Source organism: Cetorhinus maximus, chromosome 14 (genome assembly GCF_964194155.1).
Source record: "Cetorhinus maximus chromosome 14, sCetMax3.hap1.1, whole genome shotgun sequence".
Lineage (NCBI taxonomy): Eukaryota > Metazoa > Chordata > Chondrichthyes > Lamniformes > Cetorhinidae > Cetorhinus > Cetorhinus maximus.
Window position 1 is genome coordinate 40,266,454 of NC_135892.1, and position 26,079 is coordinate 40,292,532.

At 43.2% G+C, this 26,079-nt stretch overlaps 1 protein-coding gene across 1 annotated transcript in view; it reads right to left on the reverse strand.

Moving 5' to 3' along the window:
* Window positions 1-2,887: 2,887 nt before the first annotated feature.
* Window positions 2,888-26,079, reverse strand: part of rsph3 (radial spoke head 3) — a 90,891-nt gene continuing 67,699 nt past the window's right edge. Inside the window, exons 8-9 of the mRNA XM_078556837.1 lie at window positions 24,421-24,502; window positions 2,888-3,175 (exon numbers count right to left, since the gene is read on the reverse strand). Of these exons, the coding sequence (XP_078412963.1) occupies window positions 24,447-24,502 (56 nt within the window). The 3' untranslated portion in view covers window positions 2,888-3,175; window positions 24,421-24,446. The remainder of the gene's footprint in view (window positions 3,176-24,420; window positions 24,503-26,079) is intronic.

The following is a 26,079-nucleotide window of genomic DNA, read 5'->3' on the forward strand; positions in this document are numbered from 1 at the left end:
GAGATGGAGGTCATGGTCTCCCTTGAGAGGTGGCGCCTCCTTCGGCACTGCACCTCAGACGTATTGAGGTAGCTGCATCGCCGCCTGTAAAACTCTGGCAGCAGGATAGTGGCGTCTTCTGCGACCCTTTCCACCTTGGACTTCCTGTGTGGCCCCTTGTGCCTGTGTCTGTCCTACCACAGGTCCCTCCCCTGGTGGCTGAATAGGGTCACCTGACCTCCTCCCCCTTCTGGCCCTCTCTTCCTCCGCAGAGAAGGTGCCTCCAGCAGAGGTCACAATCCCCATTCCCAGGGTAAGGGAAGGCTATCCGATACCTGGAAGGCCCCAAGTGGTATGACTTCCCCAGAGTGCTGAACTGAAGCCTGTTATTTCTGTCAATGCAGCTCTGAAGTGAAATGAAGTTGTCCTGTTCACACAAGCAAGCAGTAGCAATTTATAAGCTAAAGTACTCACATTAGCAAGCCCACTCGCAAGAGGATCCCACCTGTGGATGAGGTTTTCGAAAATATTGTCTACCTGCCTGCCTGCTGCGCCTGTGCGACGCCCTGAAAATTGCACGGGCTGCGTAGAATCACAGACAATTGGTGCCTCAAGGGCTTTAACTGGCCCATTAATTAATGGTGGGCGCGCCTCCGTCCTCATAGCGCGCCCGCCTAGCAAAATATCGCCACAGTGCGCAGTGACGTCGGGATGCACGCCTGACGTCATCGCGTGTCATTTTAAGTTCCGGTGTGTCGGGCATATGCCCGCACACTGAATGTAAAATTCTGCCCCTAGATTCAGGGAAGGTTCCATTAAATTGGAAAATAGCAAATTTAGCTCTTTTACTCAAAAAGGGAGCCAGAAAGTAGGAAGTTATAGGCTAGTTAGCTAAACATCTGTCATAGGGAAAATGTTAGAAGCTATTATTAAAGACATTATAACAGGGCACTTAGGAAAATTCAAGGCAATCAGGCAGAATCAACATGGTTTTGTAAAAGGGAAAGCATGTTTAACCAATTTGTTGGAGTTCTTTGAAGAAGTCACATGTGCTGTGGATAAAGGGGAACCGGTGATTTTCAGAAAGCATTTGATAAAGTGCCACATCAAAGGCTATTGCAGAAAATAAAAGTTCATGGTGTAGGGGTAACCTATTGACATGGATAGAATATTGGCTAGCTAACAGGAAGCAGAGAGTAGGCATAAATGGGTCTTTTCTGGGCGGTAGGATGTGACAAGTGGTGTGCACAGGGATCAGTGCTGGGGCTTCAACTTATTACAATTTATATAAATGACTTGGATGAAAGGGCCAAAGGAATGGTTGCTAAATTTGCTGATGACACAAAGATAGATAGGAAAGTAAACTGTGAAGAGGACGTAAGGAGGCTACGAAGTGACATAGATAAGTTAAGTGAGTTGGCAGGGAGAATAAAAAAGCTTATTATCTAAATGGTGAGAGATTGAGGAACTCAGATATTCAGAGGGATCTGGGTATCCTAGTGCATGAGTCACAAAAGATCAGTATTGAGGTATAGCAAGTAATTAGGAAAACTAATAGAATATTATCATTTATTGTTAGGGGAATTGATTACAAAAATAGGGAGGTTATGCTTCAGTTATACAGGGCATTAGTGAGACCACATCTGGAGTATTGCGTATAGCACTGGTCTCCTTATTTAAAGAAAGATGTAAATGCATTTGAAGCAGTTCAGAGAAGGTTTACAAGGCTGATACCAGGAATGGGCAGGTTGTCTTTTGAGGGGAGGCTTGTATCCACTGGAATTTAGAAGAGTAAGAGGCAACCTAATTGAAACCTTTAAGATCCTGAGGGGTCTTGACAGGGTGGATGTAGAGAGGATGTTTCCTCTTGTGGGAGAATCTAGAATTAGAGGTTACTGTTTAAAAATAAGGGGTCACTCATTTCAGACAGAGATGAGGAGAAATTTTTTCTGTCAGAGGATTGAGTTTCTTTGGAACTCCCTTCCCCAAAAGGCAGTGGAAGCACAGGCTTTGAATATTCTTAAGGCAGAGCCAGATAGATTCTTGATTAACAAGGGAGTGACAGGTTATCGGTTGTAAGCAGGAATGTTGGGTTGAGGTTACATTCAGATCAACCATGATCTTATTGAATGGCGGAGCAGGCTCAAGGGGCCAAATGGCCCACTCCTGCTCCTAATTCATACGGTTGTGTGTAACAATAATTCATCACTGTACTAAGTATATTCTACTGTGGCTCTCCAAAACAAGTTTAATTAACAAGCTTAATTAAAATGATTATGCATTAAAAATGACTTTGTGCTCATTTTAAAACAAGGTATCTAACAATTTTAAATTTTCAGAGGTTAGATACTAGTCAGTTCTATGTTATCACAAGATTACTTAAGCACTAAAAAGGGAAGTCAGATGGCAACTTAGTGAATGAATAATGGTTCAATTACATGAAAAAACTAGTTTGTCAGGATCATTAACAGGTTAGATGCATATTTTGATAAAATATTCAGAAGAAGAGTGGAGGGCAGTAATGGTATAGGGTGTGGCTTCAAAATTCAGCTTCCTGCTCACGGTTATGAATTTCAGCAGCTTTTCAACTCTCAGCTCAAGAATTCTATTCAGTCTTCTGTGGGTTCATGCACTCCTCACCACTTGAAGGGTAAGCAGCATGCAGTAGCCACATCTGCCCTTACTGTAGCAATGCCTTGTGCCAACACATGACCAGAAGTCTTATCAAAGTTCACAGCTCACACATTGGAAACTTTTTCCAACTATAAAGCCAGAACAGCTGTAATGTCAAACCACAGAAGGGAAAACAAAAAAAGGGATAAATTGCATAAATAATAAATATGGTTCATAGGGTGAAAGCACTTATACTTCAATACAAAGTGAGATTAAGGACAAACTACTCTATTGCTTCATTTGAAAAACAGGTTTATTTTAAGTTTATTGATTATATGTTTGCACAGTTTAATAATGCATTATCTTTCGATCATGTTTACTGTTTGGAACCTCAACACTACTAACTTATTTACAAATGTAGGATTTACTTGTTCAAGTCAATGTGCCATTGGTATCTTTTGCAAAAATTCAGGAGATGCTGGAATTTGAAGAGTTCAATTTTAAAGATATTATTCAACATATGATGGATATTAACGCACTTTCCATTCTGCCCCCATCCAGGATACTTGTTTATTTGTTGTTCCTAGAAAATAAGAAATAAAAATTTGTTTATAAAGCTAAGGTTGAATACATACACTAAGGTTTGCAACAAGGCAGTTTCATTTATACAAGTAAAAGCAAAATACTGCGGATGCTGGAGTGCAAAGGGACTTGGGAGTCCTAGTCCAGGATTCTCTTAAGGTTAACTTGCAGGTTGAGTTGGTAGTTAGGAAGGCAAATGCAATGTTGGCATTTATTTCGAGAGGACTAGAATATAAAAACAGGGATGTGCTACTGAGGCTTTATAAGGCTCTGGTCAGATCACATGTAGAATATTGTGAGCAATTTTGGGCCCCGTATCTCAGGAAGGATGTTCTGGCCCTGGAGAGGGTCCAGAGGAGATTCACGAGAATGATCCCAGGAGTGAAAGGCTTAACATATGAGGAACGTTTGAGGACTCTGGGTCTATACTCGATGGAGTTTAGAAGGATGAGGGGGGGGATCTGATTGAAACTTACAGAATACTGAATGGCCTGGATAGAGTGGACGTGGGGAAGATGTTTCCATTAGTAGGAGAGACTAGGACCCGAGGGCACAGCCTCAGAGTAAAGGGAAGACCTTTTAGAACAGAGATGAGGAGAAACTTCTTTAACCAGAGAATGGTGAATCTATGGAATTCATTGCCACAGAAGGCTGTGGAGGCCATGTCATTGAGTGTATTTAAGACCGAGATAAATAAGTTCTTGATTGGTAAGGGGATCAAAGGTTACGGGGAGAAGGCGGGAGAATGGGGTTGAGAAACTTATCAGCCATGATTGAATGGCGGAGCAGATCGATGGGCCGAATGGCTTAATTTCTGCTCCAATGTCTGATGGTCTTATGCTGGAAATCCAAACTAAAAACAGGAAGTGCAGAGAGAAAATGAGAACAGGTCTGAAGAAGAGTCATATGGGCTCGAAACGTTAACTCCGTTTCTCTCGCCACAGATGCTGCCAGGCCTGCTGAGTTTTTCCAGCATTTTCTGTTTTTATTTCATTTATACAAAAATGGTTATAAGGAGAGCATTATTGAGAGCTTTTAGTGGGACAAGATGATTTATACTTCTGACATTGTGTATAAATGCAACATTAAAATCAATGGAAATAGAATTTTCTATTTAATTTCAGTACTGGCTTGAGCTTCTTCCTGTTTTTTTTACATTTAACTGCAGCATTTTATTGGCAATATGGCACCCATTATATAAAATCAATATCTGACAAGCAATTTTCATATTAAATCATGGAAACTGAGTAGATTCCAGAAAGAATGTTACATTGGATTTAAGAGTAAGAGTAGAAATTAGACCTTCTAGTTACAAACAAACAGCAACAATGTATAAAGGCCTGTGTGTTGCAGATTGGATCCTTTAAAAGAAGCCTTCAAGAGCTCCTGAAACAACACTGCTTATACATCAAGTTATGTCGGCTGATATGATTGCACTGGATCAGAAGCGCAAGGTCAAACACAAAACACATGAAAGATGTAGAAGAGGAACTGGCTGAGTGCCTCCTCTGGGCCCGTTCCCCAACCAGAGTAAACAATGAATTTTGTCACTGCCATTAATGCACCAAACTAATCTACAACATTGGTGTTGAGATCGTGCATTGTTCTCCACTCCACTCTTTCTGGCAGCATAGCCCAGACTGGGTTACTTGCTCATGATTTTCATGTAGCAGGTTCCATGTCTTAATGTTGTGTTGGATTGGAGTTTCATTTCTACCTCAATTAAAAGTTTCCTTTTAAAATGGTCAGCAAGTACAGGCTTCAAGCTCAGGTACAGCTGTTCTGCTTTCTTAGATCTGAATACAGGAGTCTGCTGGTGCTAACTGCCTGTGCTGGTAACTGCTTCATTACAGAGTTGCTTTAGTATTGAGAAGATTCTGGCAACATGACTGAAGGACATAATCCAATCCTGAATTCCTGTTCATGAAATGTGGTGATTTATCAAATGCTCCTCATATCTAAAGATAAAGGTCATAAATAAAAATATTTGTACTTTAGCCTTGTTCTGGTTGAGCTAACAGTTCATTGAAATGTTAAAATAATTGCTTTAAAAGTAAAATGAAAAAAAAAACATGATTAACAAGCAGATTATAAGCAACAAAAACTGTAGAAGAGAAATAGCACATAAGTAAAGCAAAGAATTGAAACAAATCAACTTTCAATTATTCCTTGTTATATGAAAGGGTCAGATGGCTCTCAAATACCATAACAGTTACTGTACTTCAAGCCATAATTGAGAGGAAAGTCAGCACTATAGGATGTGTGAGTAAATTGGGAATTTAGCAATTAGATATTGCATCTTTTTACATGATCATACAAGCCTGACTGGATGAACAAACAAGTCAGGATTTATACCTGACAAATAGGATTTATGGCTGACAAATAGATCACTGTGTATCCTGATTATTAACAAGAACATTGAATTAACGAACAAAGTTTAAATTTCAGCAATTGCATATTTCAAAACTGTACACAATTTTGCAAAATAGTAATTCAATTTCTTTTCCACTTTAATTCTTAAGGTAGCCAGTAGGTTCCAGGAATTCCAACAGCTAAGAACCAGATGTTGTGGTGAATTTTCAGCTCTCACACTGTGGGATTAGAATAAGCATTAATACAACTACTTGAATGTGAAGTGTCACATTGCTGTAATAAAGCACAAAATAGATACCTAAACACACATCGGCCTGAATTTTAGTCTCTCTCAGGTTTGTGGTGGGTTGAGGGGGGGTGGGGGGGGCGGTGGGGGGGGTTTCAGCGTGAAATAGCCCAGAATGGGCTTCCCGCAGGCTACTGCCCACCGTGACCTCTCAGCAATTTTACTCTGGGGTGGGTGAGGCCTCGGACAGGCCGTCTACACTTGGCCCAATTGATGCCATTTATTGACTACTTAAGGGCCTCAACCTTTAGGCTGGTGGGAAGAGTTCCCAGGTATGGGGAAGCCTGAAAATTTTTTTTTTTTTTTTTTTGTAAAAATATACTTTATTCATAAAAAATCTTCAATCACATTCAAAACCATTTCAAAAACAACATTACAAGGGTACAATCCAGGTCAAACTCCTACAAAATGTATCACCAGGTGCATCAGCACAAACAATATTACAATCATTTACAGCCTTTCATTTTGATCTGTACCGCCCGAGGGGCTCTAAACAGTTCCCAGTCTCTCGGTGCGCTGTGGTAGAAAGGTCTTAGACAGCGACCCTTCCCCATTGCGCCTTTGCGGCAGCTGCCCCAAGCTTTAGTGCGTCCCTCAGCACGTAGTCCTGGACTTTGGATTGTGCCAGTCCGCAACAATCGGTCGGGGACAACTCTTTGTGCTGGAAGACCAACAAGTTTCGGGCAGACCAAAGCGCGTCTTTCACCGAGTTGATGATCCTCCAGCTGCAGTCGATGTTTGTCTCGGTGTGTGTCCCTGGGAACAGCCCGTAGAGCACAGAGTCCTGTGTCACAGAACTGCTCGGGATGAACCTCGACAGCAACCACTGCATCTCTCTCCAGACTTTCTTTGCAAAGGCACAATCCACAAGGAGGTGAACAACGGTCTCTTCCCCACCACAGCCTCCTCGAGGGCATCGTGCAGAGGGGGTGAGACTCCTGGCGTGTAGGAAGGATCTGACGGGGAGGGCCTTTCTCACCACCAGCCAAGCTACGTCTTGGTGCTTGTTGGAAAGTTCTGGCGATGAGGCATTCTGCCAAATGACTTTGACAGTCTGCTCGGGGAACCATCCCACAGGGTCCACCCTCTCCTTATCCCTCAGGGCCTCTAGGACGTTACGTGCTGACCACTGCCTGATGGACTTGTGGTCAAAGGTGTTTTTCTGCATAAATTTTTCCACCAGGGACAGGTGGTACGGCACGGTCCAACTACTTGGAGCGTTCCGCGGCAGCGTGGCCAGACCCATCCTTCGCAACACCGGGGACAGGTAGAACCTCAGCACGTAGTGACACTTGGTGTTTGCGTACTGAGGGTCTACGCACCGCTTGATGCAGCCACACACAAAGGTGGCCATCAGTATGAGGGCGATGTTGGGCACGTTTTTTCCCCCTTTATCTAGAGGCTTGTACATCGCGTCCCTGCAGACACGATCCATTTTCGACCTCCAGATAAAGCGGAAGATGGCTCGAGTGATCGCCATCGCGCAGGAGTGTGGAATGGGCCAGACCTGCGCCACGTACAGCAACAGCGAGAGTACCTCACACCTGATGACCAGGTTCTTACCCGCAATGGAGAGGGAGCGTCGCTCCCACATGCCCAGTTTCCTTTTCACCATAGCCACTCGCTCCTTCCAGTTTCTAACGCATGCCCCGGTCCCTCCAAACCATATCCCCAGCACCTTCAGGCCGTCAGCCCTGACAGTGAAGGGGACAAAGGATCGGTCAGCCCAGTTCCCAAAGAACGTGGCCTCGCTCTTCCCACGATTTACCTTGGCTCCCGAGGCCAAAAATTCTTTCGAGTTATCAACAGTCACAGATTGCAACTCTTTCAAGCACAATCACAGTTCTTGGTTTCCGGGAGTGGGACATGAACCCACAACCCTCTGATTCAAAGGCGAGGGTGCTATGAACTGAGCCACAGCGCCTGAAAATAATCTGGTTTAGGCCTGGGGGGGGTGGGGGTGGGGCGGTGTGCCTCCATTAGAAGCTCCCTTTTAACTTTGGGTTCCCCCCTTAAGGTCCATGGACCTCCCTCCCCACTGGCCTCTCCCCCAATCCCCTATTGTCTACCACCCGGTCCCACCCTGATATCCCCAAAATTTACTTGTCCCTGTTATCCCGGGATGTAGGCTCCAGCACTGCATGCAGTCCCAGTCCTGTTCACTGTATCTTCTGGGGCTACAGGGAGAGAGCTGTCAGCCAATCTGAATGGCCGATAGTCTCTAAGGCGGGACCTCCTCTTGAGTGAGGGGCGGAAGCCCTGCCTGCTGCCAATTAGCACTCACTGGAGCATGAAATGGCTGTGGGGCAGGCAGTATCGGCAGTGATGTGTTCCCCACCAACTCTTTTGATGGCGGGACAGGAAACCCCGCCATCCTAAAAATCCTGGCCTATTTTAATTAAAGGCACAGAAACACTTGAACTGATTTTAATTCCCAGCATATTTGGTCAGACAATGTGGAATCAGATTCGTAATGACACAGAATGAGGCCATTTAGCTCATGGAGTGAGAGCAAATACACTTGCAGGCTTAAGTTTGAGATCCATAGTATGTAATTCCTAGCACTAAAGGTAGGCTCACTAGCAAGCAAGCGAAGAAAGGGAGTTTTGGAAGGGTATCACAATAAGACGAAAGGGACGAAGCGAGGGGCCTAGACATTGGGGCAGGGGAGCTTCAACTCTTTTTTGAGGCGCTAGCCAAAAAGTATTCCTGCTCCTCCCGGTGACACAAAGGAAAGCTCTCCACTTACCTTGTGCTTTAAGCAAATGCCGACCTGTGTTCACCTGGTGGAAAAGCTGTGATGGCTTCCACACTCAAGCCCAGGTGGTGTCTTATTGATCTAATAGGGCACCAGTTTGCAAAATTTGAAAGGCTCCTAGCTGCCTAATTTCAGCAAACTCAGTCACCTCACTGCAATGAGCAGCGTCATGACCACGTAAAAGGTATTTCCCTAAAGTGGTCTGTGAGCTAAGAATTTGTATGAGAGTATGTAGCCCCCTTTTAATTTATGATTGGTTAAATTAAAAAACCCAGCAGCCAAGACTTAAGCCTTAAACAAAATGGGTTAGTTTATTACAAAACTACTGCTGGAAGTTACTGAAGAAAAAGTGATGAAGTTATTAATAAAAATACAGATAAAAAGGTTAAAATACAGATAAAAGATACTTAAAGATTTCAAATCAGTCCTTGTGAGATATCGTTACAGGCCCATTGCTTGAATTCCTTCTTGCCGAAGTGAAGGGGTTGAAACTTGAGGTTTGGTTTAGCAGCTATGATGGCTTCTGTAGTAACAGAGTTGGAGTTTGCCTTTCGAGATGGACTCAACAAGCAAAACAGGCCCTGGGAGTGAGCGAAGGCTCCTGTTTTCACTTTTAGTTGCTGGCTCTTGGTATCCTGATTAGCACAGCAGTCCGATAGCTGTTTCTGGAAACCTTCCTCGATCTCTCCCTGTTGAGAAGCAGTTTCTGTTTCAAGGTGTCTCTCATGATGTTCAAGATGGTTCTCTCTTTAGGCAGCTTCCAGTATTTTCTTATAGTATGAAACCCAAAGATGGCTGCTCCCAAACTGATGAATCTTGCTTCCATATTAGGTATTGGCCATTCAAACAACCTTTCTGCCACATGAAGTTCTTTTTTAGCTTTTCATTAAGGTCCTTATCAGCTCGTTGTCTTTGTTCTGAAAGCAGACCAGCAAGTGGAGGATCTCGTTTACACTTGCAGAGCATTCATTGAACAGCGTCTTTTGTGATCTATATCGAGATAAGCAGTTCAAGGTTTTGGAACCAACACAGAAAGTTACCAATTTGTCTGTCCACACATCCCATTTCTGAGCACAGATTTTTAAAAGTTTTTCTTTGGAAAATGTGCTTTTCAAACATTTAAAAATATATATCATAAGTACATGCATGTTACAGCAGTTAAGGTGGTGCCAATGGGATTCCCATTGGAATGGAGTGGCAAGTCCTTCTGCTGCATTCATATTGGGCATGGTGGGTTAAAATACCCGCTTTAGTTCTGCTAGCCCTGTCAGTTCAGCCTCATATCTCACATGCTATTTTCTAGCTGACCTAATTTTAAAATTTTAATTTTAAACTTTTTCTAAACACTTTTTAAGCTGTGCAGCTAAACAATGTTTCCTTACCTTCTTAGTTTTTGGCTCTCATTGTCCATTTTAGATATGGGAGAAATTTTAAAAAACATTTTTTTTCCAAAAGAATTGTGAACAGAATCATTTTAACCAATTAAAAGCCAGAACAACAATGGGTGACATGATCATATCATAAATTTTATTATGCCCAAGGCCCACCCTGCCTCCAATAGTGGTGTCAAATGGCCCCCTATTTGGACCACATCAAAAAAAGCAAAATACTGCAGATGCTGGAAAGCTGAACCAAAAACAGAAAATGCTGGAAAACCCCAGCAGGTAAGACAGCATCTGTGGGGAGAGAAACAGAGTTGATGTTTTGAGTCTGTGTGACTCTTCAAAGGGTATCTGAACTCGAAACGTCAATGCTGTTTCTCTCTCCACAGATGCTGTCAGACCTGCTGAGTTTTACCAGCATTTTCTGTTTTTGGTTCAAAATAGGAAAGGGCTGCTGAAAAAGTCATTTGATAATTGATAATTTTGAGCAACAGCACAATGGGCTGAGTAAATTGAATCATGGTGCTCTACCTAATAAAAGAATACAACTGAAATATGAAGAGTTTTTTTCACTGCAACACTTTTTAAATCACTAAAGCCATCAATAAAATCATGGCATGCACTATTTTTCTTCCTTATTCTCTTTGCTGCCAAAATCTACCAGCTAGCCACCTTATTCTTTAGTTTCTATCTATGTTTACCAAGCTTACCCATTTTGTTTTGGCATAATCATCCTTCCTGTCCATTTCTGAAACTTTTATCACCGCTTAGAATGCCCTAAGTGTCTAAAAAACAGTTTCAATGTCTGTTTCTTTCGCCCTTCAGGAGACAGAGCAGTGCAGTTTGATGTGAATGTGTTCAAATCGTTTACAATTGTTTCTCAGATGAGTCAGCTCCACACCTCACTCGATCTAAATTCAGAAGATTGGAGTATCCCTTAAACTCTTCGCTAATGTTGGGAAGTGGGGAAGAAATTTCATTGTTTACATTTTTTGATGCTTCACTGGCTCCATGAAGCATCGGATAATATAACCCGGCAGAAATTCAGGTAGGAAGATTTGCTGAAAGGAGTTAATCTTATCAATGAGCAAAGAGGGAGAAGGGCTTCAATCTTAGATTTGCCATTCAGTATGTGAACACTTGGCTTTATAATAATTTAGGGTGAACCAAGAAAAGGAGTCATAAAAACTGGAGCAATATTTGGCAAATCACTTGGAAACAGGCAAGATTTTCACTGTCTTAAAATAGGAATAATAAATGAAGTTTACTTCCTGGGTGTTAATGCCAGACAGAAGGGTTTGATGTGTCTTGACACTCATACTGACACTAGCAGAATTTGAGAGGTAACATTACTAAAGGGATTGCTCCCTTCTGACTGCCATGGTTGGATGCACCATCACAAAGCAGATGAATTAAAACATTTTACTAAAGCGGTACTGCACTCACTTCTTCATTTCTGAATGGCAGAAGGCAAAATTCAATTTCTTCTCCTCTTTTCAATATTAGCAGAGTTTAAGGGATATTCCAATCTTCTGAATTTAGATTGAGTGAGGTGCGGAGCTAACTCATTTGAGAAACAATGTCCATCTATGTCACTGAACGGCTGCAGGGCATCCTGAAGGGGGAGGGTGATAAGGCAGAGGTCATGGTACATTTTGGTACCAATGACACAGGTAGAAAGAGGGATGAGGTCTTGCATCAAGAATTAAGGGAGTTAGGCAGTAGACTAAAAAGCAAGACCTCTTGGGTTGTAATCTCTGGATTACTCCCAGTACCACGTGCTAGCGAGCTCAGAAATAGGAGAATAGCGCAGATGAATACGTGGCTTAAGAGCTGGTGCAGGAGGGAGGGTTTAAGATGCCTGGATCACTGGGACCGTTTCTGGGGAAGGTGGGACCTGTACAAGTCGACATCTGATCCAGAGCGGGACTAACAGCCTTGTGGGTGGGTTTGCTAGTGCTCTTGGGAGGAGTTTCAACTAATTTGGCAGGGGGAGGGGACACAGAATGTTAGCAGAATAGGGGCACATCATAATACAGTAAAACAATCAAGTCAGAGGGAGTACAGCTGCATTACATTTCAAGGGAGTATGGCAAGGCTGGATGGCCTCTACTTTAATGCCAGGAGTATTACAGGTAAAATGGATGAGTTAAGGGTGAGGATTGACACATGGAATTGTGATATAGTAGCCATCACTGAGACATGGTTGAGGGAGGGGCAGAATTGGCAGCTCAACATTCCGGGATATAGAATCTTCAGGTGAGACAGGGGAGGGGTAAAAGAGGAGGAGGCATTGCGTTATTAGTTAAGGAGTCAGTTACTGCAGTAAGGAGAGATGATATCTTGGAGGGGGCATCGAATGAAGCTTTGTGGCTAGAGCTTAGGAATAAAAAAGGGGCAGCCACATTGTTAGGTGTTTATTATAGACCCCAGATGGTCAGCGGGAAGTTGAGGAGCAAATATGTCCACAATTTGCGGAGGTGTGTAAAATCAATAACAATAGGGTAATTATATTAGGTGATTTCAACTTTCCCAACATTAATTGGGATAGACATAATGTTAAGGGCATGGATGGAGTGGATTTCTTGAAATGTGCACAGGAGAACATTTTAGGTCAATATGTAGAGGATACAACAAGGGACGGCGCAGTGCTGGACCTAGTTCTGGGGTGGCTGAGGTGGTGGTAGGGGAGCATTTTAGTGATAGCGACTACAACATGGTACAATTTAAACTTGTTATGGACAAAGAAATAGACAAGTTGCAAAAAAAATGTTTTGGATTGGGGGAGAGCAAATTTTAGTAAAATAAGGCAGGATCTGGCCAAGGTAGACTGGGAACAGCAACTTGTGGGGAAATCTACAGAGGAGCAGTGGGGGGGCGTTCAAAAAAGAAATGGGGAGGGTACAGGCTCAACATGTTCCCTCTAGGGTGATAGGAAGGAGTAACAAGCCCAGAGAACCATGGATAACCAGAGATATTCAGGATACGATGAGAAGGAAAAGAGAGGCTTTTAGCAGGTACAAGGGAAGCAAATCAGCGGAGGCATTAGTGGGGTACAGAAAGTGCAGAGTGGAGCTTAAGAAAGCAATTAGGAGAGCAAAGAGGGGATATGAGAAAGCTCTGGCTGGTAAAAGTAGGGAAAATCCCAAGATATTCTATAAGTATAACAATGGGAAGAGGATAACCAGGGAAAGAGTAGGGCCCATTAGGGACAAAGGGGGCAATCTATGGGTGGATCCAGAGGACATCAGTAGAGTGTTGAACGAATATTTCACATCCGTCTTCACCCAAGAGAATGAGGATGAAGGTGTCGAACTTGGGGAGAGACTGCAAGGTTCTTGAGCAAATTGATACAGAGTGTGACAACGTATTGGAGGTGTTGGCAGGCTTAAACGTAGACAAATCTCCAGGTCCGGATGATTTGTGTCCCAGACTGCTGAGGGAGGCAAGGGAGGAGATCGCAGGGGTTCTGACCCAAATTTTTAATTCCTCTCTGTCCATGGGGGAGGTGCCAGAGGACTGGAAAATAGCTAATGTGGTTCCGCTATTTAAGAAGGGTTGTAGAGATCAGCCAGGGAACTACAGGCCAGTGAGTATCATGTCAATGGTAGGGAAACTATTGGAGAAAATTCTGAAGGAGAGAATCTATCTCCACTTGGAGAGGCAAGGTTTGGTCAGGGATAGTCAGCATGGCTTTGTCAGAGGATGGTCATGCCTAACAAATTTGATTGAATTTTTTGAGGAGGTGACCAGGTGTGCAGATGAGGGTAGTGTAGTTGATGTAGTTTATATGGATTACAGCAATGCCTTTGACAAGGTCCCACATGGGAGACTTTTAAAAAAGGCAAATGCACATTGGATACAGGGTAATTTGATAAGGTGGATTCAAAATTGGCTTAGTTGTAGGAGACAGAGGGTGATGACAGAAGGATGCTTTATTGACTGGAAGCCAGTGTCCAGTGGCGTACCACAGGGATCTGTGCTGGGTCCCCTATTATTTGTTATTTATATAAATGACATAGATGACTATGTGGGGGGTAGGATTAGTAAGTTTGCGGATGACATAAAGATTGGCCGGGTGGTTAACAGTGAGGTTGAGTGTCTTGGGTTACAGGAAGATATAGACTGGATGGTCAAATGGGCAGATAAGTGGCATATTGAATTTAACCCTGAAAAATGTGAGGTGATACACATTGGGAGGAGTAATTTGACAAGGAAGTATTCAATGAACGGCATGGCACTAGGAAGTTCTGAGGAACAAAGGGACCTTGGCGTGTGTGTCCATAGATCTCTGAAGGCAGAGGGGCATGTTAGTGGGGTGGTGAAAAAGGCATATGGGACACTTGCCTTAATCAATCGAGGCATAGATTACAAAAGTAGGGAGGCCATGTTGGAGTTGTATAGAACCTTGGTGAGGCCACAGTTGGAGTACTGTGCGCAGTTCTGGTCGCCACATTATAGGAAGGATGTGATTGCACTGGAGGGGGTGCAGAGGAGATTCACCAGGATGTTGCCTGGGATGAAACATTTAAGTTATGCAGAGAAGTTGGATAGACCTGGGTTGTTTTCATTCGAGCAGAGAAGACTGAGGGGCGACCTGAGCGAGGTGTACAAGATTATGAGGGACATGGACAGGGTGGATAGGGAGCAGCTGTTACCCTTAGTTGAAGGGTCAGTCACAAGGGGGCATAAGTTCAAGGTGAGGGGCAGGAGGTTTAGGGGCGATGTGAAAAAAACTTATTTACCCAGAGGGTGATGACGGTTTGGAATGCGCTGCCTGGGAGGGTGGTGGAGGCGGGTTGCCTCACATCCTTTAAAAAGTACCTGGATGAGCACTTGGCACGTCATAACATTCAAGGCTTTGGGCCAAGTGCTGGTAAGTGGGGTTAGGTAGGTAGGTCAGGTGTTTCTCATGTGTCAGTGCAGACTCCTTGGGCCGAAGGGCCTCTTCTGCACTGTGTGATTCTGTGATATGTGGGCACAGGCTTAATAATCTTGTTGGAAAGCGGTAGAGGCAACTCACTCAACATGGAAGGAAAGCTTAACATGCTCTCTGTTCTTCTAATGATTAAAATAAAGCTATTGTTCATTCACTGTAAGAAAAATATACCAAAGACCTGCTTCACACTGCTTGTACAAGTTTAAGAAAACTATTCAGTGGTAGAGTTTCTACTTTGGGTGAAAATTGTTGATCTGAGCGCAAACTGCATCCATTTTGAGAATTGTTCTTTTCCAACTTCAACTTCACTTACATATCACCAAATGCAAAATCTGGTAAGCACCAGAGCAATTGGGCTGTATTTTAACATATAATTCGTGTGTCATTTAGATTTTCAGTTCGGCAGGCACACAGCCCACTTGGCTGTGCGCCCGCCGAACTGTCAAAGGCCTATTAAGCCCTGCTTAAAATTAATTCAATCAATTAAATGAGCTGCCCGTCCAACCTTAAGGTTGGCAGGCAGGCGAAGAGCCCAGCCTTCGCATTTTTCATGGAACTTCATCCACACGTGGGATGAACTTTCATGAAGTGTTCATAAATTAAATACATTTTTAAATTAATGTTCCTTGATATGTCCCAGTTCATGTAACACTGTCACATGAGGGGGCATGTCTTAAAATATTTTCAATTTTTTATTTAAATGTTTGAACCTTAAACAAATCTCCCTGAGGAGATTTCTGCACTCTTTTGCACGTGTGCGCGGAAGAGCGCAGGCCTGGACTCAGGGAATCCCCCCCGCCTGCACAGGGAGAGCTCAGCCCGCCCGCCCACCCACATAAAATGGCGGCACACACCCAATCGGGGGCGCTGATTGGGTTCATGCTCCCTCCCGCCGGCCCCTGCACAAACCCCCCCCAACGGGGGGAAAATTCAACCCCACAGTTTGTGGAGTTCAGACAATTCATGGGTGTTTCATCCATGTTACCAATGTGACTTAATGGGTACTCATTTTTTAGCTGCTTTCTTATGATGAACCACTGGAAACCGGTAATTTTGGCATTGAGGTCTTTTGGTAGTCACTGTGCAATTTTCGTCTTCTGCTGCAACATCAGGTTGCTTCATTCACAAAGTGGTGACACAAATTAGCTGTTGCTCTGATACCTTTGCCAGACTTGGGGTTTGGTTTGGTCCACTTAAGTGCCTATATATGTATTGCATTTCTGGTGACATTATAACCCAGTCGGACGATTGTCAAAAATCATTCCAATACATGCTTCTCACGATCAGGACAGTGGCTAGTTCCTGTTTTGATGGTGCATTTACTCTTGGGTATCTTCTTCAGGACAGGTTCCTTTTTCTTCCATTCTCACACCAGTTTTCACTAACACCGAATTCCCTTGCAGTTATTTGAGAGTTAGCAAATGTTATGACTTTTAGCTTGAAAGCATCTTTATACTTCATTTGTTTTGCTGGAGGATCCTTATCTGATTGTCATTTGCCATGCCATGCACGATCTGCTCTGTGTGGGCGTGTCTTAAAAATCTGCACATCATCTTTGCAACACAACTTGTATCACCTGCTTGATCCCATCACAGACTTACAGTATAAGGGAAGCAAAACATGCATTTCTGGGATCAAAAATTGAGGCAGGCCACTAATGCGAGTAAAGCATTTTGTAGCTGAAAAGCATGATTTTTGCCACCAAAAAATGGGATTGTCCTGTACACCACAATCTATGACATTGAAAATATGTTCTAAAAAAGATACACGGAACCCATTTGTTATTTATGGACAGTCTGTCCACCAATATTCATTAAGAGGCCACCGACTCCCACAGCTACCTTGACTACAGCTCCTCACACCTTGCTTCCTGTAAGGACTCCAACCCATTCTCTCAGTTCCTTCGCCTCCGTCGCATCTGTTCTGGTGATGCCACTTTCCAAAACAGTGCTTCTGACATGTCTTCCTTTCTCCTTAACCGAGGTTTCCCACCCACGTTAGTTGACAGGGCCCTCGACTGTGTCCGACCCATCTCCTGCACCTCTGCCCTCACAGCTTCCTCTCCTTCCCAGAACGATGATAGGGTCCCCCCATGTCCTCACTTTTCACCCCACCAGCGTCCGCATTCAAAGGATTATCCTCCGCCATTTCTGCCAACTCCAGCATGATGCCACCACTAATAACATCTTCCCTTCGCCCCCCTTGTCGGCATTCCGTAGGGACCATTCCCTCTGGGGCACCCTAGTCCACTCCTCCATCACTGCCCTACACCTCAACCCCCTCTCACGGCACCTTCCCATGCAATCACAGAAGATGCAACACCTGCCCCTTTACTCCTCCCTCCTCAACATCCAAGGACCCAAACACTCCTTTCAAGTGAAGCAGCGCTTCACTTGCACTTCCCTCAATTTGGTCTACTGCATTCGCTGCTCCCAATGCGGTCTCCTCTACATTGGCGAGGCCAAACACAGACTGGGTGACCGCTTTGCGAAACACCTTAGGTCTGTCCGCAAGCATGATTAAGACCTTCCTGTTGCTTGCCATTTCAACACACCGCCCTGCTTTCATGCCCACATGTCCGTCCTTGGCCTGCTGCAATGTTCCAGTGAAGCTCAACGCAAACTGGAGGAACAGCACCTCATCTTCCGATTAGGGACTTTACAGCCTTCCGGACTTAACATTGAGTGCAACAACTTCAGATCATGAACTCTCTTGTCCATCCTCACCTCTTTTTGATCCCCTTTTTTCAATATTTATTTTTTAATTTATATATATATATATATTTATGCCACCTATTTCTATTATTATTTTAAAAATTTATTTCCATTCATTGTTTTATCTCCACCTTTTAGCCTATCTCCATCTTTTTTCCCACTCCGTCCCCTCCCTCCACCCCACCCCCACTATGGCTATCTGTCACTTGCTCATCCTGCTTTCTACTCTTAGGGCACAATTTTCCACCTGTTGGTGGGGGTGGGGGGGGAGTTTAGGAGCAGGTGCGTGGAGGCACATCTCCAAATTGGCACCCTCGATCACGGGCGCGCCACCATTTTACATGCGCGGGCCAATTAAGGCCCGCTCAGTGTGACATCCACAAGGAAGCGCTATGCGTTCCCTGTGCGGGTGGTGGGGGGGAAATCCCTAAACTGAGAGTGCTAAGAGCTGTCTCAGGGAGATCAGCGCCAATTTTAAAAATGTTAACAATAGAAAAAGAAATTCCCCTGATATGTCCCTTCATGTGACACTGTCACATGAGTTGGGACATGTCCATCACTTTCATTAACACTTTTATTTAAAATTTAAAAACCTATATGAAACCTCATCCCGCCCGTGGATGAGGTTTCATGCTTTTTCCAATGCCTGCCAGGGTTCCTGGCCTGCCCACCACCCTTAAGGTTGGATGGGCAAGTCCATTAATTACTTTTTCAATGGCCTCAATTGGCCATTGACAGGTCGGTGGGCGCACAGCTGATTCTGCTGAGCCCCCACCCACCTGAAAATTGAAATGCGGTGGGGTGACGCTGGGAGTTCCACCCGATGTCATCCCGCATCATTTTACGCGTCGGCAAGCGGGCCCCGCCCCCTGCCTGGGAAATCTTGGCTTTAATGTCACCATTAGCACCTCCTTTAGTCAGTATCACCACTATCAACACCCCTTCGACTTTTTGTTTATGGCATCTTGTGCAATCTCTCATTTGCCTCCACCTATCACTGGTCTTCTATCCAGCTTCACCTGCTCCACCCCCGCTTAAACAGTATATATTTCACCACATCTCTATTTCTCTTTAGTCCTGAAGAAGAATCACATGGACTCAAAATGTTAACTCTGTTTTTCTCTCTACAGATGCTGTCAGACCTGCTGAGTTTTTCCAGCAATTTTTGTTTTTGTTTCATATTTCCAGCATCTGCAGTATTTTGCTTTTATCATTTGTTATTTATATTGGGGCACAGTGGTCAGTTTCTTAATAAATTAAAAATACATTCAAACACTTTTAAAACATGTCGATTAATATCCTTAGCTTAAATTTTAAGAGTCTCCTTGAAGGCTTACAAATGAACACAACTAGTGGAAACTCTCAATGGTGATTAGTTCATGTTAGGCACCTGGCCAATTTTTTGGGCAGGGCCCATTTCTAACGCGATTGTCTTTAACATAAAAGATCACAGAAGCTTGATTGGCACTGAACATAATTTGTGCTTAAATTTTAGTTTCTCATTTAGAGGTACTGCACTATTTTCTTACTTCTCAAACTACAAATGAACAGATATTAGTTTTTTGACATTTCATCACTTCCAATAATGTTTTTCACTCTCTGTGCATAGAGCTTACATTTACATAACAGCTTGTATTTAAATAGCACATTTAACATAATGAATCATCTCAAGGTGCTTCACAGAGGCATTATAAAACAAAATATGATGCTGCGCCATTTAAGGAGACATTAGGGCAGAGGACCAAAATCTTGGTCATGGAAGTAGGTTTTAAGGGGTGTCTTAAAAGGAAGAGAGGATTAGGGAGGGAATTAAAGGAGCACAGTTATCTCAGAGGATAGTACAGCTGGAGGATATTAAAGAGATCAAGTGGAGCCAGGGACTGGAGGGATTTGAAAACAAGGATGAGAACGCATTGCTTAACCGGGAGCAAGTGCAGATCAGGACTTGGTGTGAGTTAGGACACGGGCAGCAGAATTTTGGATGATCTTAGGGTAGGATGTGGGAGACTGACTAGGAGTATATTAGAATAGTCAATTCCGGAGGTAACAAAGGCATGGATGTAGGTTTCAATAGTAGAAGAGCTGAGGCAGGGTGGAGATGGGCGATGCTATTCAGATGGAAATGGACGGTGACAGTGATGCCACAAATGTGTGATTGAAAGTTGCTCTCAGAGTTGAATATGACACACAGATTGTGTAATCTGGTTCTGTCTAAGACAGTTGTCAGGGAGAGGGAACGGGCAGGCCGGTCGGGAACGGGCATGGAGCCTATTGCCACCTATGATTGGCTGCGTGCTGCCATTTTATGTGGGTGGGCCAATTCAGGCCCGCCCAGCATGACACGCACCCGGTAGCACTCAGCGCTACCTGTATGGGTGGGGGGAGGAGGGAGAGTCGGGGCCTGTGTGCGAAAGAACGCAGAAATCTCCCTGAGGCATGGAACTGCCTCAGGGAGATTAAGTTCAATTTGAAACTTCAAAATAAAGAGAGTTAAAAATCATTTACACATGTCGCCTCATGTGACATTGTCACATGAGCTGGGACATGTTTATGAAATGTTTAAAGAAGAGTTACTAATTCAATAAACCCTTCATGAAACCTCATCCCGCCACGGATGAGTTTCATGAAAAATGCGAAGGCCGCTTGGGCTCTTCGCCTGCCCGCCAACCTTAAGGTTGGACGGGCAGCCCTGTCGATTTAGTTAATTGGTTTATTAATGGCCTTAACAGGCCTTTGACAGTTCGGCGGGCGCGCAGCCGACTCCGGTGCGCACCCGCTGAACGAAAGACCAGAATGAAGCGCGGTGATATAGGGACGCACACCCGATGTCACCGCACGTCATTTTACGCAATGGCTGTGAAACGGGAGCAAATTTGGTGAAGGGGACCGAAAACAATGGCTTCAGTCGTCCCAATATTAGTACTGGATGTCAGACAAACAGAAACTGATGTTGCATTTTCGGATGATGCCGCAGAAGGGCAACATGTAGTTGAGAAATAGGAGGAAACTAAAGATAAATCCTGTGGGGATACCAGAGGTAATTGCTGGAATGGGAAGTGAAGCCAATCATGGCAATTCTCTGGCCACAGTTAGATAGCCAAGAAGGGAACCAGGTGAGTGCAGTCCCACCAGCTGGATGATAGTGGGGAGGTGTTGGAGAAGATGGTGTGATCAACTGCGTTAAAGGCTGCAGATAGGTTGAGAGGGATGAGAAGGGATAGTCTGCCTTTGTCACAGTTAAATAGGTTTACATTTATGTCTTTGAGGAGAGTAATTTCAGTACTGTGGCATGGGCGGGAACCTGATTGGAGGGTGTTCTAAAACACATGTTTTATATCAAAAATGCCTATTTATTTATTGGGCTGAAACCACAGGCTGTGTTTTAAAAGACTGAACAAAAGTGTTTCAGTGATGTAAAGCAGCCACTTCTAAGATGTCTGAACATTTGGATAATTGTCCCTTACAAATTCCAGGGCCATTAAAAATAGGCTGCCTAGAAGAACTTATCAAAGACAATCACCTTAGAGGAATGTGAATGACCACATTTCTAGACCCATTCACAAAACATCTAGACAGCACCTGTGTTTTTAACTGGGTGGGGGAAAAAAAACATTAGACACAATCACTTTGAACAATGGGCCCTGGCTGAGAAAGAAACTCGTCTTGCCATAATCTAATTATGTCTAAACCTGGAATCAACTTGCTATGACCATGTTTAGGTAACTGGTCAGTTGGTGAGAGGGAATCATTTGATGAGCCATCTACCCCACTTTTGTGTTTTAAAAAACTGTTTTTCTCCAGGCCAGGAACACAAGAAGCAGGACCCTGAGTGGGTATTATTTCTCTCCCAGGTAGGCTGCAAGCTCGTGCCTATCCACAAGCCACAGGCAGTGTTTTGAGAATCAACCCAGCAGCTGCTGACTCCTGAGATCAAATAGAAACCATCTGTCAACATCTTTGAATTGTCCTGTCGGAGAATTTGAAAAGACCTCTGGGCCCAGACTGAAACCATCCAAGGCTTAGATTTACCAAATCCATACAGAACTGATATTTTTTGATATTTTAAAAACTGCTAAATCCATCCTTCCATTTTGTAACATGCATGTGTGTGTGTATGTGTGTGTATGTGCGCACTTCTGAATGCGTGTCTGTGTGAGTCTGAGTGTGATTGTGTGTGTGAGAGAGAGTGAGAGTGTCTTTATTATTTTATTTAAATTGGGTGTTAATACTATTCTCTTTTATTTTAAAAACTTTCAAGGAACCCAGTCTGTGTGTGTCTTTTACAATCACAGCACTTAAACAGTTAAGCACTCACTGATTTGGCAAGGACATCCTTTCATAAAAACCTTGTTATGGTCAAACAAAGCGTGGGAAAAGAGGGGAGCCATTCTGCCCCTCCTCACCTGATTGTAACAGAGGGATTCAAATATGAAGTTCAGGGTATGAATTTGAGAGGTGAACACATGTTCCAGGGCTTTGGTGATGGGGTGGTAGTTCGCAAGAATGGAGTGGTCAAGGTTTGTTTTTTTTTATTAAGGAGAGGGACTATAACAGCAGATTTTAAAGGAAAGAATGACAGAACCTGAAGCAAGAGAAGTGTTAACTATTAACACCTTTAATGTAGAAAAAAATCTCAAGGGGCTTAGAAAGACAATCAGAAAAACATGGGCTCATTATTTGGTGGGAAATCGCTTGTATTTTGGCTGTATTAGAACAAAGTCTTCAGCTCCCTGAAGTTATAGGTTCATTTATAATGGCACCAAATGCATACATTAGTTTTCAGCTCATTCAATATCAAACGCTGTGTAGTTGTTTGACCAGGAAATCAGATCTGATGTATATCCAATAAACATTACAGATAAATTCAAAAAACTACTGCGGATGCTGGAAATCCAAAACAAAAACAGAATTGCCAGGAAAAACTCAGCAGGTCTGGCAGCATCGGTGGAGAAGAAAAGAGTCGACGTTTCGGGTGGATCCGAAACGTCGACTCTTTTCTTCTCCACCGATGCTGCCAGACCTGCTGAGTTTTTCCAGGTAATTCTGTTTTTGTTATTACAGATAAATTAATGTTCAATGGCAGAAATTTTTAGATGCGGCCTGACTGCCCCTGGGTTAGCCATTCTGAAAAGCAATTCACCGGATATAGGCAGGAAGATATTTCCTAAATTTGTTTAGAAGTGTGAGAAAAGTTACTAAAGTGGTTACTAGGTATGACAGACAAACATATAGATAAAAACAAAAAACTGCGGATGCTGGAAATCCAAAACAAAAACAGAAACAGAAATACCTGGAAAAACTCAGCAGGTCTGGCAGCATCGGCGGAGAAGAGTACAGTTGACGTTTCGAGTCCTCATGACCCTTCGACAGAACTAAGTAAAATTAGGAAAGGGGTGAAATATAATATAACATGAAAGGGGCAGAATGGTCCACAAGCATGACCCAGACCTCCCTGTCGCTTGCCATTTCAACACTCCACTCTGCTCTCTTGCCCACATGTCTGTCCTTGGCTTGCTGCATTATTCCAGTGAAGCTCAACGCAAACTGGAGGAACAGCACCTCATCTTCCGACTAGGCACTTTACAGCCTTCTGGACTGAATATTGAGTTCAACAATTTTAGATCTTGAACTCTCTCCTCCTTCCCCACCCCCTTCCCATTTCTTTCCCCTCCTTTTTGTTTTTTCCAATAATTTATATAGATTTTTTCTTTTCCCACCTGTTTCCATTATTTTTAAATGTATTTCCACCATTGTTTATTTCTACCTTTTAGTATTCCCCCACCCCCACTAGAGCTATCTGTACCTTATCTGTCCTGTCTTATACTCTTAATTAGCACATTCCTTTAGATATCACCACCTTCAACACCTCTTTGTTCTTTTGTCTGTGACAGCTTTTGGTTATCTCCATCTATCACTGGCTGCTTGTCCCAACAAACCTCGCCCCCCACCCCCCCCCTCCTTAAACCAGCTTATATTTCACCCCTTTCCTAATTTTACTTAGTTCTGTTGAAGGGTCATGAGGACTCGAAACATCAACTGTACTCTTCTCCGCCGATGCTACCAGACCTGCTGAGTTTTTCCAGGAATTTCTGTTTCTGCTTTTGTTATGACAGACAAACAGCTGGCTAGTAAAATTTGACAAAGAAAGAAAGATCTTTGAAAATAGACCGATGGTACACTAGCTAATTTCCAGAACTGATACCTACAAAAATTAAAAGCATAACTGAGTGTTCCACATGTAGTGTGACATGTACATACAGACCCAATCCCTATCCAGGCAATCTACTGAGAGGCAAAACAAAGAAGAAATACCTGCAGCCAATTCAGGAGATCATGTGGGAATTTTTTCATTTAAACATATCTTAAGAATTAAACAAGGACGACATCTAGTGGCACTGTGCATTACAAAAAAAATCTCTCACAGGGCATTTGTCAGAAATCCATTTTTGATACATCTGTTTTACATTCACAACAACAAACATTGCAACCCAACACAAAACTGTCTCTTCAAGAACATTTTAAAGTACTATTTTTTTGAAAATTGGACTGGTCAGCAAGAAATATTTCTATTAATCTTCCAATTCCAAAATCAATTTAAAAAAAAGCTCAAGTTTTAGGGCATCAAATAAAATGCTTGCCAGTCAGTAGAGAAGAAATCAGAACATGAAGATATGAAACAAATACCAACCATCAACATGTTGCACTGTCATTTTCATCACAGACTGATAGTTTATTAAGCAAAGCAGAACTGATTAGCAAACTGCAAAGCACAAATTTCTGGATTCCTTCTTTACCCGAGCATGTATCTTGTCTCATGATCCTATTTCATCTGTGAGAAAGCCTTGGTTCTGCTATTAATCACATCACGAAGTATTACTGCAAAACAAGGAACAAACACATTTGTAATTATTAGAAGTTGCAGTGCTCACCATCTTTTTTCTTTGAAATACTTGTCCTTATTATGATTGTTTCAAGCTTGTTTCTTTCTTGAATGCTGGATATAAGCTACATCAGTTAACAAATTTAAAAGAAACACATTGTTCTAATCCCTAGTGCTGGGTTTCTGACCTTCTGTTCATTTAACCTTTTCTATTGATCAAAGAGAGAGTATGAGAAAAGGGAAATCAAAAATCTTATTTAAACATATAAAAAGTAAAAGGATAGTTAAAGGAATGGTGGGGTTTCTCCCTTTGTATGGCTGGGTGTAGAGCAAGAACTATAATTTTACATCAAGATGGTCAAGCCAGGGTATTATATCAGGAGTGGCGGTCTGTATTGCTGTAATAGCTCCTTTGTATTTATGAGTTGAGCATTGAGTTGTTAAGTGCTCCATGGTTGGTTCTTGGTGACCACAGTCGCATACAGGAAAGCTTTTAATTTTCCAGTTGTGCATCAGGTATCCTCATCTGCCAGTTTGTATGGATGTGGTTTAGGGATGCCCATGAGCTTCATGGGAGGTTGAAACCAGGGATCTTCTGTGGCAGGTCTTTCATGAGGTGTTTTTTTCTTGACTTCTTGTGAGGACCATTCATTTTTCCAAGCTTCTTGAGGGTTGAACTTGCATTGCCTGAGGTTGTGTGCATGAGACTTCAAGCAGAGGTGGGGCTGCTTAGGGATAATAAAGAAAATCTTGTGGAGGCAAAGGGCATACTGAAGGAGTACTCTGCATTTGTCTTCTCAAAGGAAGAGGGTGAAGTTAATATCAAAGTAGAGGAGAGGGGAGTAGAGATAATGGAAAGGGTAAAAATAAATATAAGGAGGTGCTAAATGGCATCATCCAAAGCTAACAAAGCACTTGTGTCAACCTAGATTTTTGTGCTCAAATCTCTGGAGCGGCCATTAAAACCACAACCTTCTGATTCAAGAGGTGAGAGAGAGCTACCATCTGAACCAAGGCTAGCAGAGGAGGAGGCTCCATGAACATCCTCATCCTCAACTAAGGTGGAACCCAGCATGTGATTACAAAGGGAAAGCTGAAGTGCAGATTGGATGATCCATCTTGGCCTCCTCCTGAGGTCTCCACCATCACAGATGCTAGCCTTCAGCCAATTTGATTCACTCCAAAGTGATATTGCGAAATAGCTGAATGCACTGGATACAGCAAAGGCTATGGGTGCCGACAACATCCCTGCTGTAGTGCTGAAGACCTGTGCTTCAGCATTACCCACAACTCCAACCAAGCTGTTACAGTGCAGCTATTGGCATCTACCCATCAAAGTGGAAAATTGCCCAGATATGGCTTGCCCACAAATCTAATCTGGCCAATTACTACCCCAATCATCAGCAAAATGATGAAAGGTGGATTTGTTAACAAATTTGATCGAATTCTTTGAGGAGGTAGCCAGGGGTGTTGATGAGGGTAATGCATTTGATGTGGTCTACATGGCTTTTGATAAGGTCCCTCATGGCAGACTGGTCAAAAAATTAAGAGCCCATGGGATCCAAGGCAAAGT